This window comes from Thunnus albacares, chromosome 18 (assembly GCF_914725855.1).
Source record: "Thunnus albacares chromosome 18, fThuAlb1.1, whole genome shotgun sequence".
NCBI classification, from domain to species: Eukaryota; Metazoa; Chordata; class Actinopteri; order Scombriformes; family Scombridae; genus Thunnus; species Thunnus albacares.
Window position 1 is genome coordinate 7,553,212 of NC_058123.1, and position 19,476 is coordinate 7,572,687.

The 19,476-nt window shown below is 38.6% G+C and overlaps 3 protein-coding genes across 9 annotated transcripts in view; 1 reads left to right on the forward strand and 2 right to left on the reverse strand.

Moving 5' to 3' along the window:
* Positions 1–1,702, reverse strand: part of erbin (erbb2 interacting protein) — a 58,464-nt gene extending 56,762 nt beyond the window's left edge. For both annotated transcript variants that reach the window (XM_044333316.1, XM_044333317.1), the window contains exon 1: positions 920–1,702. The gene's annotated coding sequence lies outside the window, so the exon portion shown is untranslated. The remainder of the gene's footprint in view (positions 1–919) is intronic.
* A 510-nt stretch (positions 1,703–2,212) lies between these two features.
* Positions 2,213–12,207, reverse strand: nln (neurolysin (metallopeptidase M3 family)). Of its 3 annotated transcripts, none has more exons than XM_044333961.1 (13): positions 12,009–12,207; positions 10,495–10,745; positions 9,702–9,850; positions 9,090–9,194; positions 8,579–8,681; positions 8,337–8,497; positions 7,652–7,787; positions 5,156–5,522; positions 4,742–4,943; positions 4,461–4,647; positions 4,232–4,360; positions 3,837–3,973; positions 2,213–3,741 (listed from the first exon to the last, which is right to left on the reverse strand). In XM_044333961.1, the coding sequence occupies exons 1-13, from the start codon at positions 12,170–12,172 to the stop codon at positions 3,586–3,588; spliced, it is 2,247 nt and encodes a 748-aa protein (XP_044189896.1). In that variant the 5' UTR covers positions 12,173–12,207; the 3' UTR covers positions 2,213–3,585. The 3 variants fall into 3 exon arrangements, with proteins under 3 accessions (XP_044189896.1, XP_044189897.1, XP_044189898.1); XM_044333962.1 differs by having other exon boundaries at positions 11,929–12,101; XM_044333963.1 differs by having other exon boundaries at positions 12,025–12,098.
* On the forward strand, positions 12,122–19,187 carry sgtb (small glutamine rich tetratricopeptide repeat co-chaperone beta). 4 transcript variants are annotated; one of them, XM_044333965.1, is made up of 12 exons: positions 12,122–12,208; positions 13,372–13,507; positions 13,847–13,950; positions 14,378–14,453; positions 15,514–15,613; positions 15,898–16,002; positions 16,102–16,240; positions 16,362–16,424; positions 16,884–16,921; positions 17,038–17,121; positions 18,101–18,221; positions 18,316–19,187. In XM_044333965.1, exons 2-11 carry the CDS (start codon positions 13,408–13,410, stop codon positions 18,210–18,212), a joined length of 921 nt encoding a protein of 306 aa, XP_044189900.1. In that variant the 5' UTR covers positions 12,122–12,208; positions 13,372–13,407; the 3' UTR covers positions 18,213–18,221; positions 18,316–19,187. The 4 variants fall into 4 exon arrangements, 3 of the variants coding, with proteins under 3 accessions (XP_044189900.1, XP_044189901.1, XP_044189899.1); XM_044333966.1 differs by having other exon boundaries at positions 12,124–12,208; positions 13,390–13,507; XM_044333964.1 differs by having other exon boundaries at positions 12,129–12,208; positions 13,393–13,507.
* The last annotated feature ends 289 nt before the right edge of the window (positions 19,188–19,476 follow it).

The window sequence follows — 19,476 nt, forward strand, 5'->3', positions numbered from 1 at the left end:
GGTTTGTTAAAACCACAAAGCATTGACGGATGTAATCAAGTAGCTAAAAAAAAAAACAACAGAAGCATAAGCTTGCTGCTGTTGTCACCTGCGTGTTATTTCCTGAGATTTCTTCGGTGTACCCTCTCTTGACAGCATTTTACCGGAGAGATGAGTAGCAAAACAACAAACAAGTCGACGGGCATAGACCTGCTAAAATTCTTTAAAAAAGAGAGGTGGGGGAGAAAAAAAATCAAACCTAGACTTGCTCCACATCTATCTCAAATCTCAACAGGATTAAATTACATTGGAGTTAAGTGGGGATAGTAATCTGATTAGTGGAGTGGTGAGAAAATGAAAAACGCCGATATGTGGAGTGTTTTGAGCACACTAATAATCCCCTCGTCCGTCGAAGCGCTGAAGGTGCCCCGCAACAAAAGATGTGACTGCTGCTGCTGCTGCTGTTGCACTGCAGCTGTATGACTATGATAATGGAAATGGCAGTCAATATATACAGATAATCAAGTCATATTTTTTTTTTTTTAGAAAAGCACCGCACTGCGTTAAATTAGATTTTTTTCTTGTGATTTCTGGAGAGCAGCATTGAAAACGGGCAGCAATGTACAGCTGTTACCAAGAAAAACACACACACACAGAGACAGCTGCTTAAAATCTCTTGTTACCGTCCAACCCTACTTCTGTGTTTAAACAAAAAAAGGAGTATGGTCACAATAACTGCTGAACCATAAGCGTTCAGTAGACGGTGTAACATTATAATTCAATTGTTTAAAAAAACTGACTGAATTAATGCAAAAGGCTCAAGTCGGACAGTATCAGAATGGGACATCAGCGCTACGCTGCAGCTAGCATTAATGTTAGCATGTTGTATGGGGGCCCCACAGTCAGAAAGCAGTAACTTGCGCAAAACAAAGACACTTACCTGAATTACAGTCGAGTCAGTGTCTCATTTAACGGTGTCCAGGTTATCGACAGGGTGCTACTATCCAAGATTATGTCGACAAGTGGGCATTAGCTAGCTTCACAGCTTTTGCTTGACGGTAGTTCAATAGGTTTTAATTTAGCTAGTGTTAGCAGCTAGCTAACCACTTCAAGAGCAACTCGAAGCTGGCCCAGTCCGCACATTCTCCTCCGCAAGCAGTCCTCAAGTTGTTTTACGTACCCAGTTGTTCTCACACTGAAAAGTATTTACCTTCCAGATGTTACTTAAACAAACTAACCAAGAGAGAAGACACGAGCACAAAGTGTCCTTAATCAGTAAGACTTATTGACATTGAGCATTTAAAGAAAAAAAATCCAAAATGTCCACGACATTCAGCAAGGAAATACAAAAGGCAAAAATGCGAACGACCTCCGGCAGAGCGAAACCTTTTCCTCTAAAGTGTGCCGCACCCAGATGTTTTCAGTCATAATTTCCTTTCGTGTAATCATTTGCAATTGATGCAGCTTTGACAGAGTCGAGTGAGGCTACACCGGAGCTGATTTAGAGGAACCTGAAGCGGTGGGTTTCTTCTCTCTCCGCGACCTCTGTGCCTACATGTAGGAGTAGGCTGTCCACCAGAAGTCGCCTTTCCAGTTTACACCAAGCCCCCAGTCGGTGATGATGCTCACAATCTCACCCACACACTTTTACTGAATTAGTAAATCACCCTATCAGATCCAATCCACTGGCTAGGCAACTATTTTGTCCTTTCTGATGAGGTTCAGGATGGGTAAACCAGCTAAGTAAACACGAAAAGTGAGAGATTTTATCAAACCCGTTTACATCTAAGGTTAAACATTGGGTTTAAACAACAGTATGATCAGTCATGGCACTCTGAAGTACGACAATTGGGATTTATTAAAAAAAAATATGTATATGAATACAGGATATAGTGATTCGCAGCATAGACATTATTTTCCAAAAGATTAAATTCATTTTTTTTCTTCACCATGTTCAACTCACATACGAGCATTTACTATCCTGAGGCGCCCCCTGGTGTAGATATAATAATTTTTCCTCAAAGGGGGATTTTAAAGTCCCCCTCCACTCAAAAATATGTTTTGCTTCTTGTTCCTTCAGTTGGATGTTTGGAGCTTCACTGTGCAGAATGATGTATGTGCAGAGTTTGACACTTGAAGGCTGTTTTCATATCCATCCGCTGAAAGTGGAAAGTTTCTCTGTGATCATTGAAAATCCAATTTTAAGTCCAGCAGTTACACTTTTGAGATGAGATATATTTGCATATTTCTTTATTCTGGAATTTTTCATGAGGTAGAAGAAACAGATGTCATTTTAAGGATTTTAACAAGATAATTAAACTTTTTTGTGTGTGGAAAAACTATATCAGACACAAATTATTATTCAAAGTAGAGTCTTTTACATACATCTTAAAACATATCTTTAAATAAGGATGTCCCCTGAATCCCCCCTAGTTTAAAAATATGGCAATGACACTATTTCTTAATCACATCCTTAATTAGAAAGATCTGGAGATATCTCAAAGGTCATTCAGTCATCATAATAGCCTAATGCCTATTACGAGGGAACTGTAAATTGTCTAAGACATGTAAGACAGTAAAGTTTACTGTCTTACATTTACTGAGCCATTTTACCTGAATGTAGTTTAAACATGGGAAGCCTAGGGCCTTTAACATTTTCAAATATTTCTGTAGCTTAGACATGAATGTTCAATCATGAAAATACATATTTTAAATCATTTAAGACAACATGAATTGAAACATAATATCTGCTTTAACAGAGGGGGTTGCAAAATAGGACAACAACAAAGGTTCCAAAAGATACCATGGCCACTTTCTTTGCATACACATTGCAGGTTATGAGGTGGGGTTAATCTCTGAAAAACCTGGTAACGCTTTTTATAGGTCCTTGAATTTTATAAATCATATTTTTTAAATTCCAGAAAATTTTCGTTGTAATTTCCAGGTATTTAACAATTTATTTCAAGGGCATTATACAGAAAGGGTGGTGTAATTTGGTACAAATTATAAGAAAAAAAATTGGAGAAAGTGTTAAGTTGGTTTAGTTGGTAAGTAACCAGTCATCATATTTGGGCTCCTGATTGTTAATTTGCACCACCCTTTCTGTAAAATGTCCTAAAAATTAACTGTGAAATACTTGCAATTTACTCTGTAAATTTCCAGGTAATTAGTATAAAGTTAAGGGACCTGTAAAATACCAAAATGCGTTGTCACTTTACTTATCACTTGCAGCTGTGCACACACACAACAGAGGAAAAGCACAGATGAAAATAATCAAATTAATGATGGCTGAATTCCATTTAGCTGCTTCATTTTCAGGGTTCTGGTATTGTGCATTCTAGCTCACTGTAACACCGTCATGGCTTACTGGGACATGTTAATACAACAGAGCCATCATTAATGTCATTAGTAACACCTGTGCTTTTCCTGCAACGTTAAAATGTCTGTTGTGGAAAAGGCCTGTTGTCCAATAGGTAGTAACAATTAAGTGGAAAAACTTAAAACACAGTAAAAATACACTCAAAGCAAATTCATTTTCCTTGTGGACCTGCATCCAGACAATTAGAAATATACCCTGTTTTGACAAAAATACTTCTAATGGTTACATCAAATTACAGTGTTTGTTTCCTGTGACTTAATGAGCCCCTTGCTCTGAAAGAATGCATCCTGGCATGGTGCACGTCCAAGAAAGGTCTTCAGCATGTCCATGCCATCCTTAGAGCCACCAGTTTCCAGAATCACCCTTCTGTACTCTTTTCCAACCTGTTTTAAGGAAAACATGTCCTGATAAAGACATTTTCCACAAAAGGTGACATGTATGCTTACAAGTGAAAGGATATTGTAATAATCAAACCCACCTTTGGATTCATGATGCCTTCCTTTTTAAAACGATTGAAAAAAATGTCCATGGAGTAGACTTCACTCCACAGATAGCCATAGTACTGACCATCATATCCTCCAGCCAAGTGGCTGAAACTGGCTGTCATATTGGTGCCTACAGAAAACAAATATTTGTCATCACATCAGAAAGGTCTGACAAGTCATTTATAAAAATCCCAACAAGAAAGCACTATTGTATTAGGACAGACTTGGAAAAATGGTGAACCTATCCTTTAAGCTAGGTTAATTAAATGACAAATATATACTCTCAAGTCCAACCACTGAAAGACAACCACTGAAAGACAACTCTAAATATACACTAAATATCAAACATTGACCTTTCAACCCAACCATTCCTTATGTTACGACTGACCTGCTGTCGCAGGAACACCCAATATGTCTCGGCAATGCTGTGCAAACACCTCAGCTGTATCTGCATGAGGGCTGCTGTGTAGTGACTGGTCCACTTTACTGAGGACGACCTGACGCAGGTTCATCATACCTGAAGAGGACGAACAAGTCAACAAGTCATCTACAGAGGCTCTTGATGTAGAGTGGGTTTTTTTAATATTTTTTTTTTAATGAAAGTTCAAGTTTCTGACCGGTGTTGGCTACTCTGGATGCAATGAGTTTGTCAAGCATATTATCTGGGATTGGGGTGCCATCCCTGTAGTGGCGAGACATTCTTCTCAGAGGCTCCTTTTCCCAAACCCAATTCTCAAGCATCTGAGAGGGCACCTCCACAAAGTCTGTCTCCACCAGGGTTCCACTGAACTCTGAAAAAGTGGTCTGATACACACATGGGAAAAGTTCAGGCTCTCTCATTCTAATTAATACACAACACACTATACAAATATAATGAAACTGCTGGTGGAATAATCACCTTGGAGCAGAGCTCATGCATCACATGACCAAACTCATGAAAATAAGTCTCCAGTTCATGGTGTTGGAGGAGGGAGGGACAACCTTTTCTGGGCTTGGTAAAGTTGGCCACCATGGCTGCCACTGGAAGCCTGCGTTTCCCATCAGGCCCTCTGCAGCCTGGTTGGAGCCCAAAACAGGCTGCATGGCCAAACTTTCCTTCCCTGGTGGAAGAGATGGTTTCAGTTGTCACAGCCAGACTGAAATCTGAACATTAACACAAATGACATAAAGATCAGGAGCACTAGTCTCTAATTGCTCCACTCTTCAATTTAACTGTTTTCTGTGTTTGCAGATGAGCTGATCTTATCACTTTTATGCACTGACATGTGTGAGAAATATTTATTTTCCTTCCACAGCAAGTGTGACATTCTACCTTGGATGCAAGTCCAGGTAGAAGTGGCCAACCTCCTCTCCTGTTTCAGTGTCACAAGCTGAGAAAAGCTTGACATCTTCATGCCACACATGGGCATGTTTCACCTCTGTGAACGTGAGACCCAGCAGCTCCTGGTAGATACCCAACAGTCCTTCTGTCACCACGTCAAGCGGGAAATACTCGATAAGTTTGTCCTTGTTTACAGCAAACTTGCACCGCTCCACTTGGTTCATGTAGTAGGGCAAGTCCCAGGCGTTGATCTGTCCGTCAAAACGGTAGCCCTTCATCAAGCACTCCCTCTTTTTTAGTGCAAGAATATATTTCCTCTCCTTGATCCCAATGGGCTTCAGAGTTTCACAGAGTGCATCTGTGAAGTGTGTAAAGAAAATCTTCATGGTTAAAGGACAAACTGTTTTTTCTTTTTTGTCATATATGTCTTTTTCCCTAGATGTCTCACATACAACAGATCAGAGTGGAATATTTTTAAATCTAAAACAATTATATTTTGTACTGTATACAAACTCTATAATATATAGATTTTACTTTTGTTACATATTTAGATCAGGATCGTGTTTATGTTCTGACTGACTTTATATGAACCATTTGTGAGGTAAAATTCAGTATGTTAGATGTTATGTACGTTAGATATCTCATTTCTAATCCAATCACAAAATCATGACTCCCATTATTACATTCTATATATTTTTTTTTACTGTTAATTATGTCTTTCAAATTTATACAGCAGTTATACTACAGATTCTTTTACTAACAAGATACTGGCCACACTCATCCAGTCACTTTCTACTTTGAAATACTGTATATAACCACGTGTGCCACATGCCTTCACGAGCCATAAATTACTGTATGTTACAGTATATACAAGAGGCATGTGAAACATACTATACACTACATGCCAGAGGAACGGGTGTCACATTTCTCTCTCATATACTTCTATCTGTCTTTTAAAGTTTCCTTTGGCAATGCAAAGCTGTTATCAGATGGTGTGAATCTTCCATCTTAAATGACGCAGAAAGTTTTTATTATTAGCAGATCCATTTTAAGTTCAGTGCTTAACTTATATTTTTATGACTGTGGTAACAGGAAGCATCGCTGACATTAGGAAGTCACCCTACGTTCCACCTTTACATAAAGGGAGCCTGTCCATTCTACACTTTAAAGTCTTGGTAAATTATTAGGGACACTGGTAAATGTTTAGGTGATAACACTCTTAGCTCAATACTCCATTTTAAAATCTTACAGTAATTTATAGTACTATGCATAGAACTGTGACGGCAGCATCAAAAGTCTTGAATGATGCTGCTAGTGCATTAGATCGGTTAAAAGGGGCAGGATTGTGTCGCCCTTTTTATTGATTTATCCCAGGCTCAAGCTGTTGTGGCTGATGGCTATATGTCAAGCTTTACGAGTGTTAACAAAGGTGTGCCACAGGGTTCCATTTTAGGCCCACATTTATTCACAATTTTCATAAAAGAACTACGTGAAAAAGTGACAAACAGCACAATTCATGTATACGCGGACGACGCTATTATCTATACAATAGCGCCCTCTGTTCCCCAGGTCGTTCAAATATTGCATATCGATTTCTGTGCGGTGCAGTAAACAATGTTTGATCTTAAACAACTATTAAACTCAGATAAAACAAAATGTATGCAGCCATCCTTTTTTATCTGTTATGGACTATGGCGATGTAATTTATATACACTCTCCTGCTTTTATTCTTAAACCTCTTGATTCAGTCTATCGTTCGGCCCTAAGGTTTATAACTGCAGATGGCTTTAGATCTCATTGGATTCTGTATCAGAAAGTTGGGAGGCAGTCGTTGGCAGTGAGAAAAGAACGGCCCTGCACTCTATTTATAAAGCTCCAAAGCTCTCCTTGGCAAACTTTCTGGGTACCATACATGTCTTTATTAACTATACTTCAATTTCACACTGCACTAGGTCCCAAGACTATTTGGTCCTTGAAAATCAATGTGTCAGCAGTGAGATTTGGAAATTGTTTTTTAAATATTACACTCCATACAAATGAACAACTTTCAGAAGACAGTAAAATTAGATAAGCTAATCCCTTTTAATCATTTTAAATCTCTAATAGTTGACATAAGGCAGTGTGAATGCATGCGTTTTAATTAATCTTTCATTTTTATATGCACATATTGCTTTTTTTTGCTTAATATATTTCATATTATGTGTTTTATTGCTTTTATATATTGCTTTTATTGCTTCTTATATTTTATATTGCTTATCTGTTCATATTTGCTTTTTATATTATATTATATTATATTATATTATATTATATTATATTATATTATATTATATTATATTATATTATATTATATTATATTATATTATTTCTGTATTGTAATCAAGATGTTCTTGTAAATAGATGAAGCTTTTTCTCACAGGCCTACCCTGTCTAAATAAAGGTTTGAATGAATGAATGTGCATGCATGCTGGAGGGTTGAGGGGGTCATACCTAGAAAGTCAGACACATTGCTTGCATTCTTGGCCATGTTAATCTCCAGCACATAGTTTGCATGGCTACTGTAACCCAGTAATTCTGCAACTTTTGCTCTCAGTTGTATTAACTGTTCAAGGATCGCTGTGTTTACCTGGAAAAGAGAGAGGCTGTAGAATAAGATATGTAGATAAACATTGCAGAAGAAACTATGCAGGAAAACCTCTTTCAGTGTTCATATGAGCACCAGACTTGAAAAATTGTGAACCTATCCTTTAATGTGTTAGCGGCAGTAGGAAACATTAGGTTCACATTAGCAGTAACTTAAAACAGCTCCAATATGGCTGTAGGAGAGTGAGCAGGAAATAGTGAAGCTGATATCAATTAGATAAAATTATAATAAAACTGGATTACATGCATGTATCATTTCCTGCAAAGTGTGTGAAGATAATTTGAATCCAGTGTAGGCATGGCAGACGCAGCCACCTACAATGAAAACTACTATACAGAGAGGCAATTACATTGGCTATTAGTGAAAAAAAGCAGACCGTACATAATATCAAAAATGGGTTTTGATTTCATGGAAATCTAAAAAATTGTAGTTCAGTTGTCAGCTGTATAAGCATTAACAGAAGTGCAAAACAAGACTTGCTGTGGTCAGGAAAGTGTCGGATACACAGATTCATTATCAGACTCCAGTTACCTCTTTACACCTGCTGTGAAAAGCCGTTTCCATCCTCCTCCTGGTCTCAGGAATGTAACACCTCTTCATCAGGGGGTAGTAATGGGGATATTCAAGTGTCACTTTATACCGTCCATCTGCTGTCATCTCCAGTCCATTGAGATAGCTATCTGCCAGTCCACCTTAACAGAAGAGGACAAACAACATGAGTGAAAATAGTCAAAAGGAGTCCATCAGTCTGATTTTTATGCGTATGAGCTTACCCAATTCACGCTCAGAAAACACAAGGAAAGTATTGTCCTCATTCAGATTCTTGTTGAACTCTATGGAGAGTTCACTGATAAGCTTGGAAGTTCTTTTTATTTCCTTGGGAGAGAAAAGGAGCAGACAAATTGTATTAGATTTCTATTATGTGACATGATTATTCAGGCATTTTAAGCAGAACTTGTGATCCAAATGCTAACAAGAGTAGCCCCACAATCAATCTTCAAAACACAAGACTGAAACCTACTACTACTCCAAGACTGATTGCCTGGTCTTTTTTTATACACAAACTAACTCTACACAACTAAATATAAGTTAAGGCAATATTCTGCTTCTTTTAACTCTGAGAAAACATGTTTATTTCTCTTACGATACATTGAGAAAAAACAGAGATGCTTATTTATCAAATATCTAGAATCAAACTTATTAATTGTAATATAACTGCAATTTATATGGTAAAAAATCAAATGACTGTAATTTATATAATCTCAAGCTCACATATTGCATTACCTCTTGAATATCTTTAGACAGGTGCAATCCGTTCCTCTTGCCTAATGTAACAAGTCTGTCTAAGAATCTCTTTTCTTCTGGGGAGAGGTTTTCTTGATACTTTTCCTGTCAAAAAATAATCAAATAATAGAGACAAGCTATTTTATAAAAGGAACAACTAAGGCAATTTTGCCAAACTTATTCATCTACTAATGCAATATGTCAGTCAGGGAGTGCTGTGTGGAAGAGCATATGGCTTTGGCTACCAATGATTAGATGAGATTACATTTCTTTTCCAGGCTAAATAAGAACCAGTGGTGGGGTCAAATGAGGATATAGTATCCTTGATCTTACTGTAAAACACAATTTTGCACGTCCAGAACCTGCTGCCCCCTGGCTGACATAAAAATGTGAAAGTAATCTATCATTGGCATAGTTACTGTGATAAATGCATCAAATCCTCACACATTAGACTTAATTAGCTTCAAAGCCACATCTTTTAGATTAAGATTACTAACACCTCATTCATTATCTAAGTGAACTAGACACGTGCTTAAAGAACTGTTTTTATGTTATCCTTCACCTCCCACGTGTTGTGAGTGATGTGGAAAGGAAGTGTGACATCAGGTGTACCTGCAAGGCAGTAATTCGCTTGAACACATCCTCCCTCATACTTATCTCCACATCAAACTCAGACAGTTTCTTGTCTGCCTCTGTGCTTGCAGACCGAACCTCCTTAGATGAACAAACATACTGGGGGAAATCGAGAGCATGGCGAGATGCTAAGGACATAGAATAAACAGAGAAGACACTGTGAATGTGACAATGATATGTAGCAAATAGGGTGTTATTTGAAGAAAATTAGCCTGATATATTTTTAGGATAAGGCTGTTTTTCTATATATTTTTTTTCTTCTTGTCAACAAATCCCATGAAAAGACCAAAACCAACAATATGTTAGTCAATCTCCAAACACTTTCCAAAATTCTCTACCCTTGTGTTCCTACTAAAGATCTAAATCTTCAGAAAAGCAAATATCCCAATAAAATATCCCCAAAGATAAATCCCAAATATATAGTTTCAGCAGATGCTGGTAGATTTTAGAAAACTGTACTCAAAAGGGTAAATAATATATTTATTGGGGACTATTTTCACTGATGGAACAATACACATTTGGTGCTATAGTTAATAGTTAGGTATAGATGGGATTGACTTAAAACTACAGAGTCTATGTCACCTAGTGTGTCGGTGGTGGCTCATTTATATGTTTTTAATAGTTTTTGGACAACAATGAATGCTCTGTAGCATATAGTAATAAGATATATCAGTCATCACTTGTTAGTAGGATAAATTCATTGTTAGTTTTGGTCTATTCATGTGATTACTGACAATTAGAAATATATAGAATATCTCCTCTAAAGACTTACATGCATAATCCAGCTTCGCATTAGCCAAGGGTTTCAGGGTGTTTTCAACTGACACATTTTCTATGTTTAGGGATCCAATGACATCATAGACCTTCTTTACTCTGTTAATCAGGCTGTCTGTGTTGGTCCTGATCTCATCTGGAGACAGGTTCCATCTCAGTGTGTTTCTTTTATTTCCTGCCTGAGAGCAGTCTCTGGCAGATATGGCAGACCCATTCTGGATGGTCATTCTCAGGAAAGGTTTAGAGACGCTGTAAAAATGAAATATTCCAGTTTAACTTCTAAGTTTAAAGCAGTGTTGCAGTTCCTATCAAAACTGTCAGACTGGACTGACATAACAGCTGGTACTATAAGCAATAAACTTTGACGTGCTCTGCATTTTTTCCATGCTAAGCGGTGACCTTTCCCCATGTCCGCTCAGTGTAGTGTTTCATGACCAGGCAGCGGAAGCCTTTCAAAAGATGTTCATAAAAGCCACTATGTCAAATCACAGCCAAGACTTATAAACAGCTCAGTGATTTTTAGAGCGCTAAGGGGCAAGAAATGACAGCTATCACTCTGATACCTTTTTATGATTAGCAGGTGCAGCATAAAACAAAACTTAAAGATCATTCAAGGGATAGAGATTGAAATATTTCAAAGGATAAAAACTGTAATGGGCGGATAGGCCTTTATTTCCAGAACAATTCAATTATGAAACTCAATAAAAAGGTGTTTACAACATGTATAATATAAGTGATGGATAGACTGAAAGTTCTTATTGAGGCTGCCAACTAAGGCTGACTAACCATTATTTTCATTATCGATTAATGAATTAGTCAATTGGTCTATAAAATGCCCAAAAATTGTGAGAAATGTCAATCACTGTTTCCAAAAGCCAAAGGTGACGTCCTCAAAAGTCTTTAGTCCTGCCCAACGGTCCACAATCCAGAGAAATTTAGTTAATAATCATAGAATACTGAATAAACCAGAATATACTCATATTTGAGAAGCTGAAATTAAAGAATTTGGACATGTTTTCTTAAAAGATCACTCAAAATGATTAATCGATTACCAAACTAGTTGGCAATTCATTTTCTGTCAATCGATTAATCGACTAATAATAATTATTGGAGCTCTACTTTGCATTATTTCAGTTTGTGTGCATTAGTTTAGATCTATGTGTAGCTACATAGCTATGTAACTTGTGTGTGCAGGTATTTATTAGAACACTGTATATGATGCATGTGCATGCTGAAAATGTTTTTATTGTCATTTTAATATGGACTCTTTGGGACACTATAGCTCTAAGAGATCCAAACAAACAAGTAAACGTGTAACTAAAGATCATTCATTAAGGTTAGTTGAATGTAGGCAGGTTGACCCTCCACTAATCTGTCGCACAGGTGTAAAACAAACAGAGTTAACACGGCAGCTGTTGATCCTGAAGCATACCTGCAAAGCGTTCGGCAGACTGCAACTCTTAACGTAAACATGCCGGCGGTTTCATGCGTTTTTTCGTGCAAAAAACACACTTTCTTCTCCTCTTACTGTGGCTCTGTCCCAGCAGTACCAGCAGCACCAGCAGCAGCAGCGGCTCCAGTAGCTCGTGAGCGTGTGGAAAGTGCTCCTCATGATTTCCGTTGCCGACGCGCATGCGCCGAGGAGGATGTGAGATCAATCCGACACAAGTCCTCATGACGCGGTAGTGGCAGACAGCTGGATAAGAGCTCAGGTAGGTGGGCGGGAGGTGGAGGGGGACACTGAATAGCATCCTTTGACATAATATTACTGATAAATTGGCTTGATAATGTTTTTAAGTCTGAGCTTGACCTGTGTTTCCTCTCCTCGCGCTGTTTTTACCGCCTCGTAGACAGAGAATCGGGACTGTTTTAGCCATCATCATCACACAAGCTGCACAGCGAAGCCTTGTTGTCCGGACAACAGACAGGCTTTTACAAATGACGCGCACCTGCCTGTGTTATACATTGAAATTGCTCTAGTGCATTGTGTTTTCTTTTTTTTTTTTGTTTAATAGAGAGCCTGTATCATGAATTTAAAAAAAAGCCTCCCATCTCCCATTATGGTATTACATCACAGCTCCTGCATCACTGCATACGTGTGTCAACACAACACACACCGAGGGAGGAGAGAAGCTGTGCTAGCTGGACCTGCACGAGCATAACAACGCATGGCAACAGCACGTGATGGGACATATGAGGCAATGTTTAGATCTGTAAACATGTGTGACCCCCCATAGGGTTAAATTTGATTGCTTTGTTTTGACCGTGCACCATGTTTGGAAATGCCTCGGTGGTCAGACATCAAACAGCATCCTTTATAGTGGTAGTGGTTGTTGTAGATAGATAATAACTATAGATCTGCAATGATTAGTCAATTAATTGATCCAGTCACAGAAAATGAATCGCCAACTGTTCTGATAATCGTTCAATGGCTTTCAGTCATTTTTTTTAAAGAAAAAATGCCAGGATTCTGTGATTCCAGCTTCTTAAACATGAATATTTTCTGGTTTCTTTAGTCTTCATCAGTAAATTGAATATCTTTGGGTTGTGGACTGCTGGTCGGGACAAAATAAGACATTTAAGGTTGCCTCTTGTGTTCTGGGAAACATTGATTGACATTGATTCACCATTTTCTTACATTTTATAGACCAGACGACTAACCGATTAATCAATATTAATGGACAGATGAATCCATAATGAAAATAATCATTAGTTGCAGCTGTAACTAACTAAGAACTCGTGTCACAAGCCAACGGTCCACAATAATTAAGCTGTGACAGAGCCTAATGAACTATACTAACCAAACATTATAAATAATAATAACCATCTATGAATTAATAATTCAGTGTGTTTGTGCCTCACTGTTTCACTCCAGACAACTTCCTTTGTCCAGCAGTTTGCAGGTAAAAAAATGGCAGTGGAGAAGCGCCTGGCATTCTCTATTGTGCAGTTCCTACGAGATCAAACACATTGTGGCGCTTTGAATTCTGATGAGCAGGAGAGCCTCGAAGGTAGGTCGACTCTGGAGAGCACCTTTACAAATGTAGGACACTCCGCTCTTGACCTGCCCATCGCACAATGACACCAAATATGCAGTATGTTCCTTAGTCCACTATCCTGATTTAGAGGGAATACTGGCTAGAAATCAGGGGGTATGATTTGCAGTATGTGCGGTGGCGTGTTTCATCCAATGTAACAGGACAGTTGAAATATCTCACATTGATCCAGCCAAGTTCTGACTCACTATGATAAGACTGATTGTTCAGCTATTATCTTGGGGTTTTTTTTTTTTGACAAATGTGCTCGATCTAATCAACAGTATCCTGACATTTTTCATCCATCCACTGCAGTTGCAATACAGTGTCTGGAGACCACCTTTAAGATCAGCTCCAGTGACTGCCATCTTGCTGTGCCACAGCCTCTGACAGAGATATTCCTTAATTCCCTGCTCAAGGTGGGTACTGCACAGTCCTTGAGACCAATGATATAACAAATAAATTTAGATATGTGACCAGACTTAGGCTAAAATAAACACCATTCACCTCTCTCATAGCAGACATTTTGACTTGTTGTCTCACTGGCATCGGCTTATTGGCAAACCTAAATGGAATAGAGCCACTGTAATGTTATTAAAGAGTGTTACGCTTGTGCTTTTCCTGCTGACAAGTCAAAATGTCCATCATAAGAAGCCATTTTGAAGCAAATCACACCATTGACTCTTATTTTTCTGCTCAAATCTTTATTAGCAAGAGTAGCGACAACACAAACTGTTGTTTTCATCATTCATGCAGTCCTGTCGTTGGATTCAATTGATTCAGAGTCTTGAATATTGGTCCGTTTTCCCATAACATCACTGACTCTTCTCATTTTCTTTCACTCAGAATGACAATATCACCATACCAGAGACCTCCCCGTCTCCAGAAGACATTGAACGAGCAGAGCAACTTAAGAATGAAGGTAAAGTTAAAGCTGGGAAGTTTTACAGTTGTTTGCCTCCTTGGTTGATACCTGCCTCCATATGTAGAATCCCTACTAACAGATCAATGTTCTTTGGTGGATTGGAGCATAGAGGGAACAGAGGACTAACCGACAGCACTCGAGATGATACTTACAGAATTTTATGTGCTTCTAATGTGCTTCAGTACTACTTAATTTTTAATTAACCCACAAGTACAAACGTAGTTTGGAAATTACTTGTAGACCGTGTGTGAGCAGAAAGGTCAGAAAGGCCGCCAGCTACCTCACGGAGGAACACTTTGGAGCTCTGCAGCTCCTTCTGTCTCGCGGACTGTCATATTAATAGCTAAATTCACAGTTCTGAGGGAAGGAATTAATCTCTGAGAATTTGCATTTATTGAAGGAAAATGAATGTTTTTGTTGGACCAAACAGAAGCACACAGCCTGTCACTGTTATCTTTGATGTTTCTATAGCTTGCATAAAGCACAAAAAATGCTAAAAATAGGAACTTTTCTATCTTATGTCATCATTGTTAATATAAGTTATATATCAGGTGTATTATAATTTATATTAACGATTGTCCAACTGCCCAATGTGGAAATATTGTCAATGTCATTGATTTTCTGAACCTAATCTTACTGGCTATTTCTTATGAAGATAAAAATCAAAACTACTTCTTTTCTATTGTCTTTCTATGTGTAGTTTGCCTTCCAGATTAAAATGACTATAGTATAAAAAATCAGAAACCCATGTAGTCCACCCCCCCTGTATGACATATGAGAAATAGAAACATTGGAGCACATACAGTATATCTAACAGCACTGAGCTCATACATAAAACAGATGAATGTGCAAGTGCAAATGAAAAGAAATAAGTTCATATATAAGCAAATAAAGTGCAAATAAAAGAAATAAGCTCATGTGAAGCAGATGAAATGTCAGTAAAAGAACAAAGCTTGAATATAAAACAGATACATAATATATGGAAGTGCATATAAAAAATGCCACCAAGTAAAAGGACTCTGTAAACTCTGGTAACAATCCAATATTTGATTTTTAGGGAACAATCACATGAAGGAAGAGAACTACAGATGTGCGGTGGAGTGCTACACAAAGGCCATTGATCTGGACCTAAGAAACGCTGTGTATTACTGCAATAGGTAATTACAGCATCAAGCTGACATGATTTCACACTGCTATTGTTGTGTTTTTAACTCTGTACTTGCATCGGGGTCCGGGGATTTTATACATCAGCAGACAGTGGACGAGCAAAGGTTGAGAAGGAGAAGATGTCATGAAATTGTCTGTGATGTCTGGCTGACATGATGTAATGTTTTAACCGGACTGGACAGTGCTGCTAGTGATTATCTATCTAAACACAATTAATCCAGTCCAGTGCAAGCAGCACTACAGACTCTTGTGTCCTGGTTTTAACACTTTGCAGGGCCGCAGCTCACAGTAAACTGGGAAATTACACAGAGGCAACTGGTGACTGCGAGAGAGCCATCGGGATTGATCCTACCTACAGCAAAGCGTATGGCAGGATGGGGTGAGTTAGACAGAAAATACTGGAAATGCCATTTGTGGCGTTTTAGAGGCTAAACAGGTTTTATAGTTTCGTGTCTGCCCCTCTCCTTTGTGACTCTAGATTGGCTTTGACAGCGATGAACAAGTATCCAGAGGCAATTTCCTATTTCAAGAAAGCTTTGGTATTAGACCCTGAGAATGATACCTACAAATCCAACCTGAAGATTGCAGAGCAGAAGCAGAAAGAAGCAACCAGCCCAGTAAGTTTAAAAAAAAAAAAGCTATCAGTTATTTTATTAGGGGACACATACTGCATAGCCTATAAAAGCTCACACATATTACCAAGCTGTTTTAACCTTTGTCTGTGATCATGTGCCGCAGATAGCTGCCGGATTGGGTTTTGACATGGCTAGTTTAATCAACAACCCTGCCTTCATCAGCATGGTAAGAGTACGACTCCTTATATGTGCACTGTACAGTACATAAAAAGCCTAGCTGTGTAGTGTAAACGTACCATTTCTCTAGAAGACAGGTGTCTTATGCTTGTTTTGGCTCTGGCAAGGATAGACCAGATATTTTCCCTAATTAGTCCTGTGAGTGACAGTTAGCCTATTAATCAACCGGTGTTGATGTCTAGTGGAAAGGACCATGTCTGGGCCCAGAGAATCCTGACTTGTTATATGATGACACAAGGGAACGTTTGCCAGGCCAAGAACGCCTCTTCAGGCATGCCAGAGTTTTATTGCAGCACCACTGATCTGACACATCTACAGTAAATCAGACAGCTGTGTATGTACAACGAGGGCTCAAAGCACCGCACAAACAGTACATTGTTTTTTTTTTTTCTCACAGAACTACCAAATATAACTCAGAAATGAATTGTCCCTTTTTTCTGTTTTACAGGCTGCAAGCGTGATGCAGAACCAACAAGTACAACAACTGTGAGTGTCATCTGTATTTGATTGCATTTAAGTTAGCTTTCAAGCGTAGCGCTACGTGATTTTGCTTATGTGTGAACATTCTTTGGCTCACTGTCACTGCCTCGCTGTGTGGTCAGTATGTCAGGAATGATGTCCAATGCGGTCGGGGGTCCTGCGGCGGGAGTCGGCGGACTGTCAGACATTTCCAGCTTGATTGAAGCGTGAGTACACTCAACTCAGAATTAAAATGACTGAAAGGATTGTTTCATTACATCATTATTTATTCATGTTTATATAGCTACTATTTATCGTAAAGCATTTCATTTCAGGAATAATTCAATATTTTGGAAAATTGATAACACTCTCATGTCTTTATGGTAAATATGAGACAACAAAAACTAAAGTGTTAAAATGACTCATTGTGGTTTCTCGGTGACTTACTGGAGTTTCGTGCCACCGTAAAACCACAATTTTCTATTTTTAGATTTTGGTGTTTGTACAAATTCAACAAACAAGATAACATCATAACATGTTAATTCGTGAGGTGCTTGCAGGCAGATTTTGTAACCATTGCACAGAGCCAGGCTAGCTGTTTCCCCCTGTTTCCGGTCTTAATGCTAAGCTAAGCTAACCAGCTGCTGGCGGAAGCTTCGTATTTACCGTGTAGACATGAGAGTGATTAATGATACTCTCGGCAAGAAAGTGCAAATCTTTAAGCAATTTCTGAAACAATGTCATATGGCAAAATTATATCGACGTTGTGTGTAATATTTTATCTCTGGTACCCAGGGTTCCCAGCCCAGTTTGTGATGTTACAGTACCTCTCTGCAAATACTCTGACATCACTCTGGCATCAAATGCAGAGAAATTCGATACAGACCTTCCTATCTCATTCACTGCAACAGGCATTTTTCAAAAATATGTTGTAGGGGGAGACGAGCTGAAACAAGTCCAAACAGTGCCTCTTTTGATAATATTTTATCCCAGGAAATCCAGCTTTACTCATTTTATATCGACTTGCATCTGCGCTGCATGTGTCCACAATGTGAGAAGATAAGAGCAGACAGAGTGAGATACCTTACAGCGTTGTGTTATTTTACTGTATGTGGAAAAACTACTCCTCATCTTCCTTTGTGTGAACTATTGTTCCGGTGGAAAGCAATTCAGCAGGTAATCAAAGTCATCTCATCTCTTTGTCAGAGGACAACAGTTTGCCCAGCAGATCCAGCAGCAGAACCCAGAGCTGATCGAGCAGTTAAGGAACCACATCCGGAGCCGCTCCTTCAGCGGCAGCGCTGAGGAGCACTCATGATCCACTCGGGTATTTATATATTTAAAAACCACACCTTAGCCAATCTAATATGTGTAAGATGTGAATGTATTTGTATCATTGAGATGCATTATTTCAATTTCAGCCTCACGTTTTTTCCAAGGAAGGGCAACCATATGGCGCGATAACAATCTCTACACCCATTTCTTAATGTCAAATCCCCGGCAAAGCTGGAATGAAGAGACAAGGATGGGGTTGAAGGCACTTTACTGTGACTAACGGCTCTGGAGCGGTGAGAGACGAGGGCTTGGAGACTGGACCATGAAATGAAGAACCCCCACACATCTAGGGCAAAACATATTGTAAAACACCTAATCATAAAAAAAGAGCCAAGAACGCATTCAGCCTACTGACAGAACATGAGTAAATTCCTTCTTCTGAGCTTTTCCATTCTGCAGAGATCGTGTTTTATATGTGCGGAAATTACTGCCCTCTTCATGTTATGAGTTAAGAATCCTTCAGCCTAGTCGTGATAAATAGAGGGTTAGGGAGGAATGTACTTTTACAGCATTGCAGGGAACATTTCAGCTTTTTTCTCATACAACACACATAGGACATCAGGTTTACCTTGTTTATACTGCATCCTGTTTAATATTATTTTTGTAGACAAAATACGCTCCACTTGTTTATCGGGTGATAAAGACCATTCAGTCTTTGAACATGTGGGACTCACGTCACTGCTTTTCAATGAGTACTACTTAACTTTTGATTAAGACAACTGTGTACTTGTATAGCAGTGTTTGCAGCCTGCATAATGTTGTTATTGCACTTTAGCAAAAATAAATGTCCCCCCTTTAAGCCTAATTGTTCATTAACTAGTAACAATGTATTCAGATTGTTCATTTTGCATGCTCTTAAATCTGGTATTTGAGATCAGATGCTTTATGGAAACAAATAGGTATGCTAGGGCAGCACAATGTTTTGTCTAAAACATGTGAATAAATGTCTTGAAACTGAGCAACTACTCAACACTCTCGTGCTTGTGATGTCTTGAAATAGTCGGCGTCGCTCAGCTGGGTACCGAGATCTACTTGACATCCCAGGATCCTCATACTTTAATCACAGTACTTGTTTGTTTTTGAAAGATTACAGTGATCAGAGGAGCTGTCTGTTTTCCCTACAGGAACCCAAAGACCTGAGTGAGTCTCAGAATACTAAAACTCTGAAAGCAGGTGTAGCTCATACGTTCCCACTTGCTATTTTTACATATAAAGACCAGTACGTAAGACAAGTATTAACCCTTTTG

Coding starts and splice junctions, on each gene's coding strand:
- nln (XM_044333961.1), bottom strand. CDS start 12,172: ATGAGGACTTGTGTCGGATTGATCTCACATCCTCCTCGGCGCATGCGC. Junction 4,944..5,155: donor TACCTGGACTTGCATCCAAG/GTAGAATGTCAC, acceptor CTCTTCCACCAG/GGAAGGAAAGTTTGGCCATG. Junction 3,974..4,231: donor GGGTGTTCCTGCGACAGCAG/GTCAGTCGTAAC, acceptor TGTTTTCTGTAG/GCACCAATATGACAGCCAGT.
- sgtb (XM_044333965.1), top strand. CDS start 13,408: ATGGCAGTGGAGAAGCGCCTGGCATTCTCTATTGTGCAGTTCCTACGA. Junction 16,922..17,037: donor AACCAACAAGTACAACAACT/GTGAGTGTCATC, acceptor CTGTGTGGTCAG/TATGTCAGGAATGATGTCCA. Junction 17,122..18,100: donor ATTTCCAGCTTGATTGAAGC/GTGAGTACACTC, acceptor TCTCTTTGTCAG/AGGACAACAGTTTGCCCAGC.